At 38.4% G+C, this 17,266-nt stretch overlaps 3 protein-coding genes across 8 annotated transcripts in view; 1 reads left to right on the top strand and 2 right to left on the bottom strand.

Moving 5' to 3' along the window:
- Positions 1–43: 43 nt before the first annotated feature.
- Positions 44–15,452, top strand: LOC110068914 (uncharacterized). Of its 2 annotated transcripts, XM_089285097.1 has the most exons (12): positions 44–87; positions 288–387; positions 847–958; positions 2,069–2,170; positions 2,899–2,963; positions 3,843–3,905; positions 8,413–8,454; positions 9,993–10,177; positions 10,457–10,655; positions 11,234–11,376; positions 14,591–14,762; positions 15,021–15,452. In XM_089285097.1, exons 1-12 carry the CDS (start codon positions 59–61, stop codon positions 15,087–15,089), a joined length of 1,281 nt encoding a protein of 426 aa, XP_089141223.1. In that variant the 5' UTR covers positions 44–58; the 3' UTR covers positions 15,090–15,452. The 2 variants fall into 2 exon arrangements, with proteins under 2 accessions (XP_089141223.1, XP_020631993.2); XM_020776334.2 differs by having other exon boundaries at positions 14,591–15,452.
- On the bottom strand, positions 2,606–7,918 carry LOC110068933 (E3 ubiquitin-protein ligase TRIM32-like). Its single transcript, XM_020776354.2, has one exon. It carries the CDS (start codon positions 7,193–7,195, stop codon positions 5,498–5,500), a length of 1,698 nt encoding a protein of 565 aa, XP_020632013.2. The 5' UTR covers positions 7,196–7,918; the 3' UTR covers positions 2,606–5,497.
- LOC110068928 (reversion-inducing cysteine-rich protein with Kazal motifs-like) overlaps positions 15,247–17,266 on the bottom strand; it is a 38,053-nt gene continuing 36,033 nt past the window's right edge. For all 5 annotated transcript variants that reach the window (XM_089285093.1, XM_089285094.1, XM_089285095.1 and 2 more), the window contains one exon: positions 15,247–17,005. In XM_089285093.1, the coding sequence (XP_089141219.1) occupies positions 16,754–17,005 (252 nt within the window). In that variant the 3' untranslated portion in view covers positions 15,247–16,753. The remainder of the gene's footprint in view (positions 17,006–17,266) is intronic.

The raw sequence follows: 17,266 nt of genomic DNA, 5'->3' as shown, positions 1-17,266 counted from the left end.
GCTGACTAAGTCAAATGCGGTCTCATTCATTTTGGCGGTCTGTTTTGAACGGAAAAACATGGCATCCCAAGTTGAAGATCTTGAAAGGTAATGCGTCAAAAGGAAAACCATCTTTCTTATCTTACTTTTCTGGCGCTTAATACTGTGTTATAAGTTTCTATTTCATGCAATTATATTGGGTTTGATTTACGGTGTTCATCAGGCGAAATATAGTACACCTTCAAAAAATCATTCTACGTTGTGTCGGTTTTTGCTTTTGTATTCTTCATCTTTTGTGCTGTCGTCAGGATTTTTCAAGATATCTCAAACCACAGCAGAAACATCAAATCTCTTGAGTTCTGCAATGCTGTGGATGGAAATCATGAACTACAGTTCCAAAAGCACAAGGTAAAGGATCGTTTCCCTGTTTCAGTTACTATGGACTGCTGACTGCAGACCACTGTTTCAAGGCAATCAACAAGCCAGTAATCGATAACAATCGATATCTGAAGGTTAAGTGTAGATTATCGATTATTATCAGACTTTTCTTCTTGTCATTAAAACACTTTGACTAAGTTTCTGATTGAGATTGAAGACAATTTTTCTGTAAGTTGCACACAAAACTAATGCACAGATGACTTTTACCTTGGTTTTAGATAAATTCAGCTGAGGTTAGGACTTAACCCTCTTATGAGCAACTGATTCACATTGAATAACCAGGCACCTGTTACCTTTTAGCTGCATTATTATTATATTTCAAAAATGTTTACTCAATTTACCCCAAGCAACTTACTTTTTTTAAAATTGAGTTGCTTTTTTGCAGTTATTTGTCAATGAACTGATTATGTTTTGCCATTATCTACGCAGAATCATCTTGTAAGTTTAAAGACTATGTTGATAAGGTTACAAACCCAATCCCGTTTCCTGGAAAATGTAGCAAAAGAAAACTGGTCTTCACCTGACAACATACAAAAGAAAGGTAGGCTATCTGATATTAAAACTTACAAAATTTTACAGAATTTGTATCTGAATTAACCGAGAAAATAAAAATTTATACCTTCAAGCCACATAATTTTCTTTTTTTATTATTATTATGACAAACTAAATTTTTGAGCAATCAACCATATTAGAGTGGGAAATGATGTCATCAATATCCTCACTAGTGAGAACTTGGAAAGTATGCTACTCTGGTTCTACATGTGGTTTTGTATGATTTTTTATGTGTTGTGTATATACTCCAGCAAAACACTTGTGTCTATAGTTAAATACTAGTTATACAACACTTTCCAGTGAAGTATACCGTGACTTGCTTGTATTTTCTCAAGAAAATATGAGTTCAAGTAGGATATTCCATGTTATAATTCAACAAATATTTCCGTTTATGCGCAGTTGGTCTAAACATGTCATGTGACTAAATATTCCCCAGCTAAAAATGGGGAATATCCAAGTGATATTCCCCAATTTTCAAAATATTTATAGGAAAATAAACACAATAGCCTCCATTTCATTTTGGTGGGAAAATATGCTCGGATATTTGTCCTTGAGCATTATCTGTTCCTTAAAGCTCACAGTTTTCCGAGAGCATAGCTCAAGGAAAACTGTGCACTTCTCGGAACAGATAATGTCCAAGGACAAATATCCGAGCATATTTTCACTTCAAATGGAGGCTATTGTTTATGTATTTACAGTGTGTTCTAGCACAAGAAAGCATTACCAAGCCAAAGAAAAATTAATACATTAGCAGCCGCACCATGGGAAGGTTGGGCATAATACTGTACCATCAAGCATACAATGGCTTTCCTGCCTGTTGATTGGTTGTATTTTCTACGGCATGGTACATGTATAAAATTTATACAATGCCATACCATTACAATTCGTGTAGTTATAAACTTGTTACAGCAGCTGTAAGAAGGGGATATATCTCTAATACGGTGCCATAAGCCTAACTTATTGGATCAGCATTAAACCCTAATCATGTTGTGATTGCAACATACAATATTTGAAATAATTTTTCAGCTTAAGCCCTTCTAATCAGTCAATACACTGTACATTACCTGTTGCGCTTCCCCCCTGATGTTTTCTATTTCAGAACATCAAGCAAATGCAACTGGGAATGAAAGTAAGAAAGACAAACAGATGATTGAGGAGCTGGAGACAAAGATTGATGACTTGGCTGAAACTCTCTGCACCAGTAAGCTCATAATATATATCATGCAGTACTTTTTGTCTCATTCTTTGCAAACAAGTCACGCAGCTGTCAGTTGTTTTGATTGGGTTTAAATTGCGGTCTCCATTAAAAGGCTAATATTTGTTTTGAACTTTACTAAATTAACATTTGCAAAACACATTTTTGATAAGATGTCCCATCTTAAATAACCTTTACGCAAGATTAGAATCCAGACTTGTTTTGCATCCAGGACATTTTGTTCCTGGGTTTGTCTCTCGTTTGACACACTCTGCATAACAATTAAACAGTTTTAATTTTTAACAAATCCCCATATTCCTTCAGTCATATGACAGAACACAGAAACCAAGTGCTTAGTAAAATATAATCACTACATAGTCATTGATCTATCTACAGATCGACATTTGCAACATGAAAGATTAATTCAAATGGGAAGAAACATTTTAGAAAATAATTTTTATTTGTTTAATACATTGAACAGTTGGTTGTTATATAATTAGCCCCTGAGTTTGTTTCCTTATGAATCCAACTTCAACTGAGATACCTAGTATACTCTAGTTATCAGTAAATATTAATACACATCTTACCTGTACATTTAAGCCTGCAATTTAGCAAGAGCTCTTTTCTCCAAAAACTGTTCACTTCTAATTACAAATAACTGCCTAGACAATGCATAGTTTTGCACCACATGAATACTAATTTACAATGAAGGTATTTGTAAATTAATTCTTTAGAACACAAAGTTTTGAAGGAAAAGCTTGAGTTTTTGGAACAGAGAATTGCCGCCACCAAAGACAAGGTACATGAGCACAAAGCACATGGCACAAAGTGCAAAGTAGACAGCTAATAGGGGTTCAATTTTTCCTGTACATGGTATTAATTTCAGGGAAAATATACAGCAAATTTAGATGAATTTGCTTTTAAAGAGTAACTAAAAGAAATTGCCAGTAACTGGTTCCTACTGAGACCTCTGAAAAGATAATAAACGCATGCATTTATACATTCACATTTTAATAAAATTATCACCTAGTCACTTGATTTAGTGTCATCAAGAATAATTTCCCCTAAACCTTTCAGGATTAGAATAAATAGTTTCAACCAGACTGTGTATACTTTTTTAGCTCAGATTTTAAAATTAGCAGAGAAATGCTACATTTAAATAAATGAAAGTGTTATAACTCAATTTATTTTTCTGTTTGAGTGCTGACACAGCATTTACACATGTCTGACATAATTTTCAAAAAAACAGTAAAGAAAGTTGGAACTAATGTGTTTCATTTAGATAAGTAAACAAAAACACTGCTAGAAAGCCTTCAAGAGTGGTGTTGTGGAATCATTCAGGACAGTGCCTTCTCAAATACTCCAAACTAACTCAGTCATGTAATAATTAACAATGACTAACTTAATTGTTTTGTAGACTAACAGCTGTTAAACTAGAAATCTGTCAACCACTTATCAAAATTCATAGAAATCAACAAATGAGAGTCTTCTTGTTATAACAATAACCAAGTGGACAGCCTGGTGAACATAGAACATAAAATGTCAATAGAAATGTCTCATTGATACTGTGCAGCAAATCTGACTACAAGTTTTCATCATGAGGTTATGCTAATAAATATACATACCATCAGAAAACAGCATTGTCATTACATCACTGACACTACTTGACTGTTTTCAGAAAAGCAAGTACGAGATGCTGAAGGAGAAGTCAGAGCAGTTTGTTGGCAAAGTACAGGAAAAGGTACTGTAGCACCACTGTCATTACAAATTTAACAATAAATAGGAAACATTTTCTGTGTTTCTATTGAGTTATGTAGAAACACGAGGAAAAGAATCGGAGAACATTAAATGCTGTGGAAACGTGAGCAGCAGGCAAGTGTTTTCACAGCTTTTAATCAAGTTGTCCCAAACCTTTACATGTTCGAATAACTTGATGAAAATGAGAATGCAAGAAAAAGAGAGGAAAATCACATCATTATTTCAAATTCTCTTCGCTTAGGGCATCATTACGTCAAGAGCTCATGTCAGTCCTGTGTTCCTATAAAGTTATAGACCTATAGCTGTTAAAGCATACCCTTTCTTACTAGGTGATTTTCAAATTAAGTCTAACAGGCTGAAACAGGCCCTGAAATAATAGTTAACTAGATGCCAAAGAAAGAGTATATTTTTCTATGTTACAGGGCTCGAAAAAAGTGCCGCCCCATTGTCCCAGACAAGCAGATTTTCCTTCTGAGCAAGTAAATTTACATTCTCACTTGCCTGATGGGCAAGGGATCAATCAAGTTATCTGCCAACTAAATCATTAAAAGAACAAACTAAGACTTTCCTAGGCCAAGCAAAATTTTTGAGCTACTTGTCCCAAGGGCAAGCTGGAATTCAAGTTCTTTTTTTCAAGCCCTGTATGTTGCTTCCTTAACCCAAATATGTCTTGCTTCATCCAGAAACAGGCTTTTGGTCAAGATTTGAAAAGTTGGTGTCCAAAATGTGCAATAGGGTTGGCTCAAATGAACAATTTGTAAACCAACAGGTGAAAAATAAAGCACTTCTCTTTAAAAATTTGGCATACAACAGATGCTTGGACACCAATCTGGCTAAGGCCAATCCAGAAGTAATTGGACAGTTATGGTCAAAGTCATAGGCTGATTGCAATTGGCAAGTCAAAAAGGATGTTTTGGAAAACCATTCCTTCCAAATGGTCAGTAAAGTAGTCCTAGCTTACGGGGTAATGATGATTGTAATGCAGGATATGTAAACATGTATTTGAAGATCTTGATAATCTCTAAAACATCAGTATAATATTGGATGTGTGCGGAACTCACAGAGGGATCTTCTTAACCTCATGTGAATATCGTGGTCAGTCATTCCTATTTGGTTTATTTACTTAATTATTTCTGCTGAGATCAAGTTCAAAATATTAGTTTTGACACTATCCAGATTAATAGTTCATTTGGATAATATAAAATATTAACAAGTAATTATGCGATTACAGTAATCTAAATAACTGCCTTTTCAACTTAATTCAATTAAAAGCTAAAGAAAACTAGCCCCCAGATAGTCTTGATTCATCTGAATCATTTGTTTTGAATGACACAATAGGCCACATTCATATTCTTGGTAATGGACTTGAACTAGCTTGCAACCAAGTCTAATGCGGGGAGTCGTGTCTAATGTAAACACCATTTATCTCTTTTTGCTGGTATTCCTCCACACGAGCCTCCATTGCAAGCTAGTTCCAGTGCAATACCAAAAATGCGAAAATGGCCTATTTGATGTTGTTATATTTTAACCCCTTTTAAAGTTAGTTTTTCAAATGAAGTCACACTGCCAGTCACTTTACTCTGAATTGGTTTCTACATGTAGGAGTGGAAATCTGAAAATCTGAATACAATGGTTGTTGCAGTCAGACACAACCACTTCTCCCTGCTTTCCAACTGCAACGGCATATGGCAAACAAAAGTTGTCAGCCCCACTACCAAAGCAATCAAAGCTTCTTACAAAGTTTCCATCGCAGTCAAGGATCTGAACTCGATGATTTCCAGAGTCACACACAAGTATGTTACCTGCCAAATCCACCGTCAATCCTCTTGGCTGTCGGAATTGTCCAGGTTCTCTTCCAGGCCTTCCAATCTGTTGCAGTAAGACACCATGACGATTATACACCTTAAGGCAGTGATTGAAGGTGTCAGAAACAATAAAGCGGCCCTGATGAAACACTGCAGACGATGGTCGTTCTAGCTTGTTTTTTCCACTCCCACCAAATTCAAGGCATAAATGCCCACTGTGATGGAAAACCAGCACACGTCCATTTGATGAGTCTGTAATGATTATACGTCCCTGTATGTCAATTGATATACCTTCCACTCTGCTGCCAAGTTCAATTGAACTGCTCATGTTCCTAATCAGGCGGCCTGCTGAATCAAGAATTTTTACCTTGCGACTTTCACCATCGAAAGTGACGAGGTTATGATCTAGATCAAAATCAATCCCGGTCGGAAGGCGAATCCTCCCCAATTCATCACTTGTCAAAACATGGAGAAAGGTGCCTTGATGATCAAAAATCTGGATACGACTGTTTGCGTGATCAGCCACAGCAATACAGCCATCGTCACGTATGGCCACACCCCACGGCAGATTGAACTCACCTCCATCACTGCCAGCCATTCCAAAAGCATGGGTTTGTATTTGATCCTGTGAGTAATCTGCTACAGTCAAGCTAGTGGTAGAACCATCGGGGTCTTGGTTACTGCCAACGACAAGTTTTCCCAGCTTTGTGAACTCTTCACTTTCAGTAATACTCATGTTTGGGATAAATGCAATGGAATCCATTCCTGGTATTTCAAGTGCCAACCCTATGGCATCAATGTCTGTTAGCTGAGACAAAATGGAAGGTTTTTCCTCAATAACCTTCCTTGTGGGAAGTGAATTGATCTGTTGCTCAACACTTTTGATCATGTCATTCGCATAAGCAATCAAATTCTGCATCACTTCCCGTTGCTGTTTTAGTCCTCGCTGCTGCCTGGCCACAGCCAAATTAACTTCCTGTATGAGTTCTTCCTCACTGGCTCTTACCATCTGCACTATCCTTTCCGCAGTTTGCCGAATATCACCTTCAACTTGCTGTCTTCGGTGTCCAACACTCTCTGATAAGTCAATCATCTTAGTCAACAAATCCTGTCTGACTTGCAAAGCCTGTTTGCACTTATTAAGACGATCTTCCACCTCCTTGACTTCTTTGATTCTACCTTTTCCAGAAATCAGAGTGGTCACGATGTAATTTGTTGGCAGCTTGTCGATCCCCCCCGGAAAATCAATTTCAGTGTTAACGCGGCAGGTGGGGCAACGCACGTAGGATTGATGCGGATTTCGAGCATTCCAGTCGGTATGCTGCGCAATGCTGCTTAAGCAATCTTTGCAGACTGTGTGAGAACAACTCAGACTTTTAGGTTCCACGAATTCCTCCAGACACACCGGGCATTTGAGCTCTTCTTCCAAAACTCTTGATAAGTGATCCTGATCTCGTCTCCAGCTCATATTCTTCGCTGCGTTTACGCAAAGCGTTCCAAGCACACACGATTTTCGACACGTCGTGTAGTTTGTAAAACGAAGAGAGCAGCGTCTCTGATGCTTTCTGTGATCGAGAACTTGAAATTACAGTCGCAACTTATTGGTAGATAGTTTCTCGGAAAATTGCAGAAATTACACTGTTCACTTGCACAAACACTCCTGTCTGTAAAAGATGAGCAAATCAATTAAAGCAAGCTGTTAGGCGACGTCCAAATTACAACTGAAACCACCACTCAAGTCCCGACAAGTGGAGAACTACGGATTCGTTAATACTTGCCTTGATTTTTGATTGCCTTACATGGCATCTGTGCTTAGAATGGCTTTCTTGGTAAGCGAAGTCTAAAACCGCAGCGAAATACGCTCGAGGGCTTTAGAAGGTCGTGTCAATAATAACCCTCGCTTTGCGTGATCTTCCAATCACGAGTGTTGTTTTAGATTTTTGTTCTGGTTCAAAGTATCTGATAACCTCCTCTGCATTCCTTGATCCTTCTAATTGTTCGCGCTCAAATGTCATTGGTACACAGGTTGTGTGCACCGTATTTCCTTGCCTCACGTTGTGTGAGCAGAAGACGACATGCTGGTGAGGTGACAAAGAAAAGACTTGTCTTGGCAAGAACAAACACTTTTCGAAATTCTACTCACAGGCCTCACGGTATTTTCATTTGATAACTTCCATCCTTTTGGCGTTTTGGTAATTTAAATTTTACAGATTTCCTAGCCAGAATATTACGTAACAAAGATTGCTGACAGTTTCTGGTGCGACATGTGCTGAAACCGGAAGTGAAATTTTCCCGGAAAAACATTTGACCAAACTTCCGGTTGTAATTAGCACACCGCAGAGGTTTGAAATATCTCTGAAACGTCTTTGATTTTCGATCTCTAAGAAAGGAGACTGGTTAAATGCTGTGTAAAGTTAGGTCTGTGTGAACGATGATCTTGAAATAAATAGTGTTCAAACCACAACTTAAGAACCAAATTCTTCGTCTTGGATTTTGAATGGAAGCGAGATCTTGAACATTTTTCTTCGCGTTTTAGGGGTAAATGATCCAATGAGTATCAACAAAGTTGCTATAACTATGAAAAGATAGGAAATGAAATCTCAATGATTGTGTTTCTCGTTTAAGTCTTGTGCGAATGACTTCAATCTGCTTTACGTTTATGACTCGTTTCTTCCTTTTTTCCAGGAAAATGAGGAAGAATCAATTGACGAAGTGAAAGCAAAACAGGTATTAAAATAAAAACAACTTTGCATACCGTCGATGTAAACTCCTAAGAAAATCCCCCAGACGCAAAATACCCACCTATGATATTAACTTCTCTCCCCAACCCCCGCCCCACCGTCGCCCCAACGCTGCAGCTCCTAACCAAAACAGCACAGTGCCTTGTACTGTAAAATCCAGGTTAGAGGGGATTTAGCTGGACTTATCAATCACTAGCAAGCTTATATCTGGGCTGGCTATGCTATATGCAGTATAGAAAACCGTTTAAAAAAAGCTGACTTGAAACATCCTATGAACTGCAAAGAATCCCATTAGGAATATATTTTCTGATCGCCACTCTGATAGCACTTTTCTGTTCTGCAGTAAATAAGTAAGTAAGTAAGTAAGTAAGTAAGTAAGTAAGTAAGTAAGTAAGTAACAACTTTATTTACAGAGGGTAACACATAACAGTAAAAAATTGACGAACCAGTGGCCCTCTATCCTAAGTTAAAAATTAAAAACTATTTACACTAAAAAGATAATAAAAATTACAAAATAGAATACAGCTAAAAATTTAAAGATATGATAAAAGTTAAAAATTTTAAAAATCTAAATCTAGATATGCACAACTAAAAACTAAGCTAAGAGTTTTTGGACAGAAAATATTTTCTAACAGAAGATTTAAAGGAGCCAATGGAGTCTTTCTTGGGAATGTCTAAAGGGATGCTGTTCCATAGTTTTGCTCCATTGGCTTGGAAAGTTCGCCCGAAGGTTCGTTCGAAGGTTTAATTCTTCCTTAAGTGGCAGCCAATCAAGTCGTCTGAGAAGCATCTCGCTTCTTTCACCGATATCCGCATCCAGGATTACTCGAGCTGCTCGCTTTTGCAGCTTGGATACGCGGTTAACGTTCTCTTCTGACGCAGTGCACCATGCACACGAGCCATCCAGCATTATCGGCTTGATCAAGGCGTTGAAATAAAGCTTACGCTCAGCGAGAGGCAAGTTACGCTTAATCTTCTTCAGCACCGCAATACGTCGTGACACTTTTTTACAAATGTCATCTATGTGTTCAGTAAAACTCAAGTGAGTGTCTAACTTTACCCCAAGTAGCAATCTGCTTGCGATGTATTCCTTGGCTCTATTTGAAGTGTTGTGTTCTGTGAGGTTGTCAGTAAGATCTTAAGGAATTTTTCTGTTTCCCAAATAAGTAAAAGTTCTATCGCTATGGCAAGTGAAGTCATCAATATATGTATGAGAACTAATCAGAGCCACGAGTTAGGGTGTAAAGAAAACCAAGTTTTTGCCTTGCATTTGTAGTGGAAAGCTGTAACTATGATACACTAGCCCGAAAGTTGTTCACTACCCCCGGGCTATGAGACACGACTTTTTTGAACGCTGCAGACTGATTTTTTTTCGCAATCAGTTTCGAAAAGCAAAACATATTTTTATGGAGTAATTTACGCAGAATTTCCGACGCTTTCCACTACATACTTTGTAAACCGAGCTCTGATTGGCTAATTGTACTTTTAACACAAGCTCTGTTGATGACGTGCTTGTTTTGACAGTTAGAAGCCGACTTGGCTATCCAGCAGTGTGAGGCGGCCATCTCTAGCCTTGAACACTGCAAGGGACTACTGCAGGCCGAGGTGATCCGTCTGGAGGAGTGTGTTAATGAACTGCAAGAGGAACTGAAGATACAAACAGTGCTCAATCAAGATTGTGACGAACACGAACAGAAAAAACGAGAATGGTAATTAAATAACAACATTTTCTTTCCTTCCTTCCTCCCCTTTCCTTTCTTTCTTTCTTTCTTTCTTTCTTTCTTTCTTTCTTTCTTTCTTTCTTTCTTTCTTTCTTTCTTTCTTTCTTTCTTTCTTTCTTTCTTTCTTTCTTTCTTTCTTTCTTTCTCCTTTCTTTCTTTCTTTCTATCTTTCTTTCTTTCGCCCTTTCTTTTTTTCTTTTTTTCTTTTGTAGTTTCCCACTGTTTAACCATTATTTCCCTGAAGGAGTGTTTTTTATCGGTTTCAAGGCTGGCCGCCGCTGTACAACTGTACGCTAATCTTGGAGGCGTCAATGTACAAAGTGTTGACGGTGACTCTGTCGTCTTAGAGATACCAAATGACGCTAGACCAGGAGATCAGGCTACTGATCAAGCGGAAGCCCCCCTGATTCTCACCATAAAGTTTAGACTCGAAGGAGGGATACGTCCTGTGTTTGCAGAAGCGAAGGTAAGGAAGTTTGGAATTTTCCTGGAGCAGACCTTACTCTGAAAGGATAACGTATCTGAAGGACACTAGAGAGACTGTTACCCATTGGTTTAGCGTCCAAACATCTTTTGTTTAAGCAGACTAACTAGTCTCTATCATTTTGAGCCAGAAGATCAAGCGTGTCATGTGCTTGGAAACTGATTCAGAGTTCTATATTTGAAAAACTCCATGCATTTCGTTTAGCCGAAAATGCGCGAACCGTGAAATGTAATGGTGTCTAAAATTAGGCTGCTCTTTGAGTGGAAAGCTAGACGAAAAGACATACGAGTTATTGACCAAGCGTGAGGTCAATATGGATGAGGTCCATAATCGCGCAAAAAAAAAAAAAAAAGATCGAGGCCAATCTCCACTCTCCAGCTGTCTTGAATGAACAAGCTCGGTCAATAAAAGATCTAGTATTTGCCATAGAAGATACCATTTTCTTCACAGCGGGAAATGATAGCGCCATCTTGGCCGCCTGGGTAGCCAATCACAGCGCAGGATTTGGTTCCTCTTGCCCGCTCACGGAGCAAGCATATTATATCTCTTGTCGCCCGCAGGTCAACTTGGACTCGCTGAATATCGACGATCTTGTTAGTGAAGCTGTTGATAGCGAAGACGTTGTGGCGTTTGTTCTTCAAGTTAAAAGACGCTTTAGAAACCAGCGAGGCCTGATCAGAGAAGTGGAAGAATTACAGACAAAGTGAGTGGGCACTTTGAGAAGGATTTCATTATAAAAGAAATTGAATGTTTATTTGCTGTTATTTAAAAAAAGACATTTCTCAGGTATTCTGGCTTTTAGGAACAAAATTAGTCGCTTGGAAAGATCTGAGCAACGATTAGTGGTTCTTTTGAATTTAAGGTTCCCCTCCCGTTATCCGTCTTGACTACCCCCATGTTCTGTTTTGTTCTGTTTTAGTCTACTAGTTTGGCCACTTTAATGTTACGTTCATTCACTTAAGGAAGCTGTAATCCTAGCTTTCCACTGAAGGTTATTTTGTGCCCCTTTATAGTAAAACAAAATAACTAAATATATCGTAACACTCAAAGCATCCAGGTATTGTGCTATTTTGTCTTACGGGGTGGAATTACTCTCCATACTCTTGGGCCTTCATTCCCTCTCCCTTCTCCCCTCCTTGCACACAGTAAGGTACAGGGTGTTTCAGGGTCAGTAACTCATCGTTATTACATGGCTTTTGGGTAGGCGACGCGCTTTTCTCCATCTTCAACGTTCGCCGCTCAATCATTCAAAATGAGGAAACGTAGTTATGGAGTATCTAATGTAAATAACATGTATTTAGAAAGAAGTATTTAGCTATTTTCCTTATTTATTCAATTTTCAAAAACAGAAATCAGATCAGTCTTTTCTCACGCAAAGCTAATGATTAGTTGATTAAAATGACTGAAAAAAAATTGGAATGCCCGAGCTCGTTAGTGAGCTATAGCCATTTTTCAACTGACAGAACTCAATATCAAGGCAAACCCGCCATGTTTTCAATGTGCGCGTGCAAACACCCGACTGGTACAATGCCATGCACGAGGGCAAGCTTTAATATGAGCACAATGCAATGTAAGTCAAAGCAGAGGAGACCGGGAACCCACAATGAGCGACAAAAGTACCAATTTGCTTGGAACCAAATTGCTTGCCACGGCTATCAAACTGCAAAATATTTGTGACACTTGAGACACTTTTAGAAAATGCCACTTTTCGATATTTAACCTCTTATTCTATATTATTTGCAAGGTCATTCCTCACATTTGCATTGCGCATCCTTACTGCGCATAATTTATGGCATCATTGGCGCGCGCTCGTGCACGCGCATATTGAAAACATGACGGATTTGCCTTGATATTGAGCTCTTTCAGTTGAAAAATGGCTCTAGCTCACCAACAAGCACGGGCACCCCAATTTTTTTTCCAGTCATTGTAATCAACTAATCATAAGCTTCGCGTGAGAAAAGACTGATCTAAATTCTATTGCTGAAAATTTAATAAATACGAAAAATAGCAGATACACTGTGGTCTTTTCTATTTTGCAGTCGGTAACCACGTCAAGAAATTTAGTTCAAATTTTAATCAAGGATTTAGCTTTTTGTCTGAATCAAACTTAAAATGTTTAGTTGTGTCCGACACAATGTATTGACTGTAGTTTAATGCGTTTTCTTATGAGTCTGGGCTCACAAAGATTTTACAATTACTGGGAATGCGTTTTTATAATAAACATTAAATAATGCCAAAATGGGGCATTTTCAATGCCTCACTGCTCCTTAATGAGCATGGGCACTCCCCTTTTTTATTTCAAAATTGAAGTTATCATATGACAAATATTCAGTGGACAAAGTTTGAACAAAAATCTATTGTCACTTTTATTTCAGAGGAATTACCTTAAGGTGATTCCTCATTTGCATTGCGCATCCTTACTGCGCATAATTTGTGGCGTCATTAGCGCGCGTTCGTGCACGCGCACATTGAAAACATGGCGGATTTGCCTTAATATTGAGTTCTGTCAGTTGAAAAATAGCTATAGCTCACAGTTTGATAGCCGTGGCAAGCAATTTGGTTCAAATATTTTAACAAGGATTCAGCTGTCTGTCAAAATCAAACTTAAAAAGTTTATTTGTGTCCGACACAAGTCTTGACTAGTTTGTGGCGTGTTTTCATGAGTCTGGGCTCACAAAGAGTTTACAATAACTTGGAATGCGTTCTTGTAATAAGCATTAAATAACGCTAAAATGGGACATTTTCAATGCCTCACTGCTCCTTAACGAGCATGGGCACCCCCTTTTTTATTTTATAATTAAAGTTCTCATATGATAAATATTCCTTGGACAAAGTTTTAACAAAAATCTATGTGCAGTTTTATTTCAGGGGAATTACCTTAAGAAACAATAGAAATAATCTGAAATAATAGATTCAAGTTGTACAAAGTGCTCTGTTGTTCAGAACTCCAAAATTAAGGCAATTTATCACTTTTGTTCTTTTCATCTCGACATGTGCGTATAAAACAGACTGGTTCCTTTCCTGAAGTTTAAACAATTCTGATCTATATGCTAGATTGCTACACGTGTTAGCCACCCGGCCCCTCGAACGCTTTTAACCTGCCAATAGCGCAGAGACGACAATAAGAGATTCTTAATCCAAAACTTTAAGGTAGTAGTGTGTGGTTTGCACGTAGCGACAAGTCCGCACAACAGAGAAGCTGTAATGCGGCAATATACTGAGCACTATACGAACAATTCACAAATAGAAACCAATGAATAAATAAAATGACTGCGCATGCGTGTGAGCAGGCCACGCAGCCTCAGTAAGGTGCTCTTAGGAAGCGCTTTTTGTCAGAAATTTTTTTCTAACTGTCCACATTTTACTGCGTCTGCTTGTATGAGTTATTCTTATGTAAAAACCAGCTTTAATAATGAGATCATAGCCGACTTTATTATTGAAAAATAAACGTTGATTTTGTGGGCCGAGGAATGCGCTTTGGATGGCTTCTTAGTTTGCTTCATGGGGTTCTTTTTCACTGATATGCCAACAGGGACGCAAATGATAAGCCCGTGATACGAGTTATAGAATTTCTTCCGTGATGGCGCAACACCAATGCGTGCAACATCTTTGATTGATTTTTGGTTGCGCGCGCTAAAAGTTGATCAAACACACAAGAAGGATTTCCTGGAAGTGCTACATCGACATCGAGTTGTCGCATCTCTCGCAAATTACAGCGTAATGAAAGAAGTCTGTTCTCTCACTGTATCCCTTGAATGCATTCAGTGACAGTATACAGGCCATTTTCGACATAATAAAATTCTATCATTGCTCGGATCCGATTTAAACTAGAGAAAGTAACTATTCATCCTTCAACCTGATGTGATTTCTTTTGTTTTAATATATCGCAACTGGCCTATTCCCTTGTTTTTGTTCAGTCACGCGATGGACTGGGAACCAAGTCACGGCCGTATCCGAGTGATGCTGGGAAGGAGTGGTAAAATCGTCTGTACTTTAAAAGTGGATCCCAGGTACTCCACTGAACAGGGAAATGTCCAGCTTCTACGAGTAGAGGGAAGCTCTGACGAAACGGGAATACATAACTTGCAGGTACATACCAGTGTTCCAGATAAACAAGGGGTCTCAGGTCAAAAACCCGACGAGGTCAGCAACGTGACCCGACAAATTAATAGAAAATTTATGATGATTTGGTGGGAGCATTGGAAATTGACCCGTTGGAATTCCTCATTGGCACCATACTCTGAAAATTTATCTGGAACCCTGACATACGCGTACGGATTTAAAATCTTGAAGTTAATCTGGCACGCGGTGAATGTCAGTCAAGTTCGTAATTTTGTGTATTTTCAGAGCACCGGACCCGGTAGGAGCCTTACAGCGTGGATCAAAGATCTTCAAGAGTTTTTCAGCACCCAGTGACGAAATGACAGAGTCTCCCACATCTCTTTCGAGCGACCGTAAACGAAGGAAAAAAGTTGACACGTGGCAGTTAGCCGCACTAGAAATCGAATTAACAAAAACCACAATTATACAGTCATACAATCTTTTTAGCTTAGAAAAGACACAACTCCAAGACTCTACAAAACGCGTTTTTAATGCTTGTATCTAAGGGGTTTTTTTTTATAAACCAATTGTTTTTATATATTTACAGACTTTGTCATTTATATCTCAGTTGACAATATTATATACAAGATGCATTTTTTTTGTAAACAGAGGTACCTGTAATTTTAACGGTATTTTCTTACGTATAAAATAAATATAACGTATTTTATATTAATCGAACATTTGGAGTGAACGTGCTTGGAGTATACAGTAACAAAAACGTTTCGATTCTCTGACCTATCACGTGTACGTCACACAAAGGAAGATTGCGAGACAAGTCGAGAATCAAATCTTCGGTGAACATCCCATGACAATTCACCATTAGTTTTAAGAGATTTCTGCCTTTGAAACACGACAACAAAGTTATAAGTGAGTTAATACAGTTCATTTCATGATGCTTAACTCGATAACAAAAACTTCTAGAGTTCAATGTCAACATTTTTTTTTCAAGGAATGCCTCCAATTAACAAGAGTTTTATATTATTATTAATAGTACTCTGTGGTGTCTCTTTACAAAAAAAAATTAGACACAAACGGTAACAAAACAGGAAACTTCTAAAGTTAGTTTACGTTTTGAGAGGTGAGTATAGATATGTTTCTTTCTCGTCACCTCGCTTTTTAAAATCTGGTGTTTTCTTTCAGAAGGTAAGAAATCAGAAAAATAAGAACATTCTTATGTCTTATTTTAATTTTACACTTCTCCACTGTTGGCCCAAATAATTGAAAGTTTTGCAGGGTCGTGAACGCTCTCTCTCAAAACCGTCAATCATGCGGGATAACTTTTCGTTTCTCATTATGTGATAGTAAAAAAAAAACGTAGGTCTTGAATATTTAGTGAGATTAAAAAAATATACAGTGGTGAAACTTGGTTCCTTTCGGTTACGTTAATTTCTGTTGACAACAAGAATCTCACCCACCTCCCAACATGAGGCGACTGAAATTCACGTTACAGTACAACAATTGGCCAACTGACAATCTCAAATTTCCTTGCCATTGACTACTAACACTTTTTGCAAAGCGCAGTAAACTTCGCAAACGTTACTCCTGTTGTCACACAACGCTCCCTTGCACTGTAAGATAGGCGTTGTGTGACGACTCAAAGGACGAATGCGAAGAACCCCGACTAGTCCATACCAGTCAATGAAGTGAACGAGCCGCACCGGTTTGACCGGTTTTTTTTTGTTTGTTTTTTTGTTGCTTTTTTTTGGCAACTTTCTACTGGCTTTTCAAACGTCACAGCCGATAAGGCAACGTGACAAGTTTATTGCCTGACAAAACCATCCGCAAAACCATTGTAAAACAAACATGATCGAGTATATCAGCGGTACGGTACACTTCAATGCAGGGTATGCACTAAAACAACCACGTCCACCGCCTTTCGTGTCTGAAAATTTTACCTCCAAAAATACAATAATTTATCTCTATACATTCATAATTTCATCGCACGGACATAAAAATACTACTCTCGGGTACATCAACTGTTAACTTCTACCTGTTCGAAGCATAACTGGTAACATTATGATAGGAAGTAATGTAGCGATAAGTGCATTGTTCACCCGACTCCCTTTACTGTGACGAGGGCCGGTAACCGGTTTGTCCGGTTTACTTGATAACGAGGGCACACGTGACCGTGCTCCCTTGAGTGCTGACAGCACAATGTCTGATGTAAACGATGGAGTTGCTGTGTTAATAAACGCCTCAATCTTTTGAGCTTCACGATTACAAGCTTCCACCTATGGAGACACAGCAAAGGATACCCAGCGTTAAAAAATAGGTACACAGTGTACATGTGTGGGCGTTAAAAAACCCTGAAACTGACATGGCGAATTAGCCTTCCAGCCCGAGCTATTTCAACAGTAGTTTTTATCATCTACCTAATTTTAAATTTCAGCTCAACAAATGTTAAAACAGAAACATTTTATTTATCGACTTAAAGAAGGGAGGCGCGGTGGCCTCATGGTTAGTGCGCTCGTCTCCGTATCGAGCGGTCCGGG

Source organism: Orbicella faveolata, unplaced genomic scaffold (assembly GCF_042242905.1).
Source record: "Orbicella faveolata isolate gen_17 unplaced genomic scaffold, um_ofav_v1 contig_13, whole genome shotgun sequence".
NCBI classification, from domain to species: Eukaryota; Metazoa; Cnidaria; class Anthozoa; order Scleractinia; family Merulinidae; genus Orbicella; species Orbicella faveolata.
This window is presented reverse-complemented; position numbering and strand designations above follow the sequence as displayed.

What these genes read in the sequence shown, in the direction of transcription:
- LOC110068914 (XM_020776334.2), top strand. Translation starts at nt 59, where the DNA reads ATGGCATCCCAAGTTGAAGATCTTGAAAG. An exon ending in TTGGCAAAGTACAGGAAAAG is followed by an intron (nt 3,906 to 8,412) that starts GTACTGTAGCAC and finishes CCTTTTTTCCAG; the next exon opens with GAAAATGAGGAAGAATCAAT. An exon ending in CTGTGTTTGCAGAAGCGAAG is followed by an intron (nt 10,656 to 11,233) that starts GTAAGGAAGTTT and finishes TGTCGCCCGCAG; the next exon opens with GTCAACTTGGACTCGCTGAA.
- LOC110068933 (XM_020776354.2), bottom strand. Translation starts at nt 7,195, where the DNA reads ATGAGCTGGAGACGAGATCAGGATCACTTATCAAGAGTTTTGGAAGAA.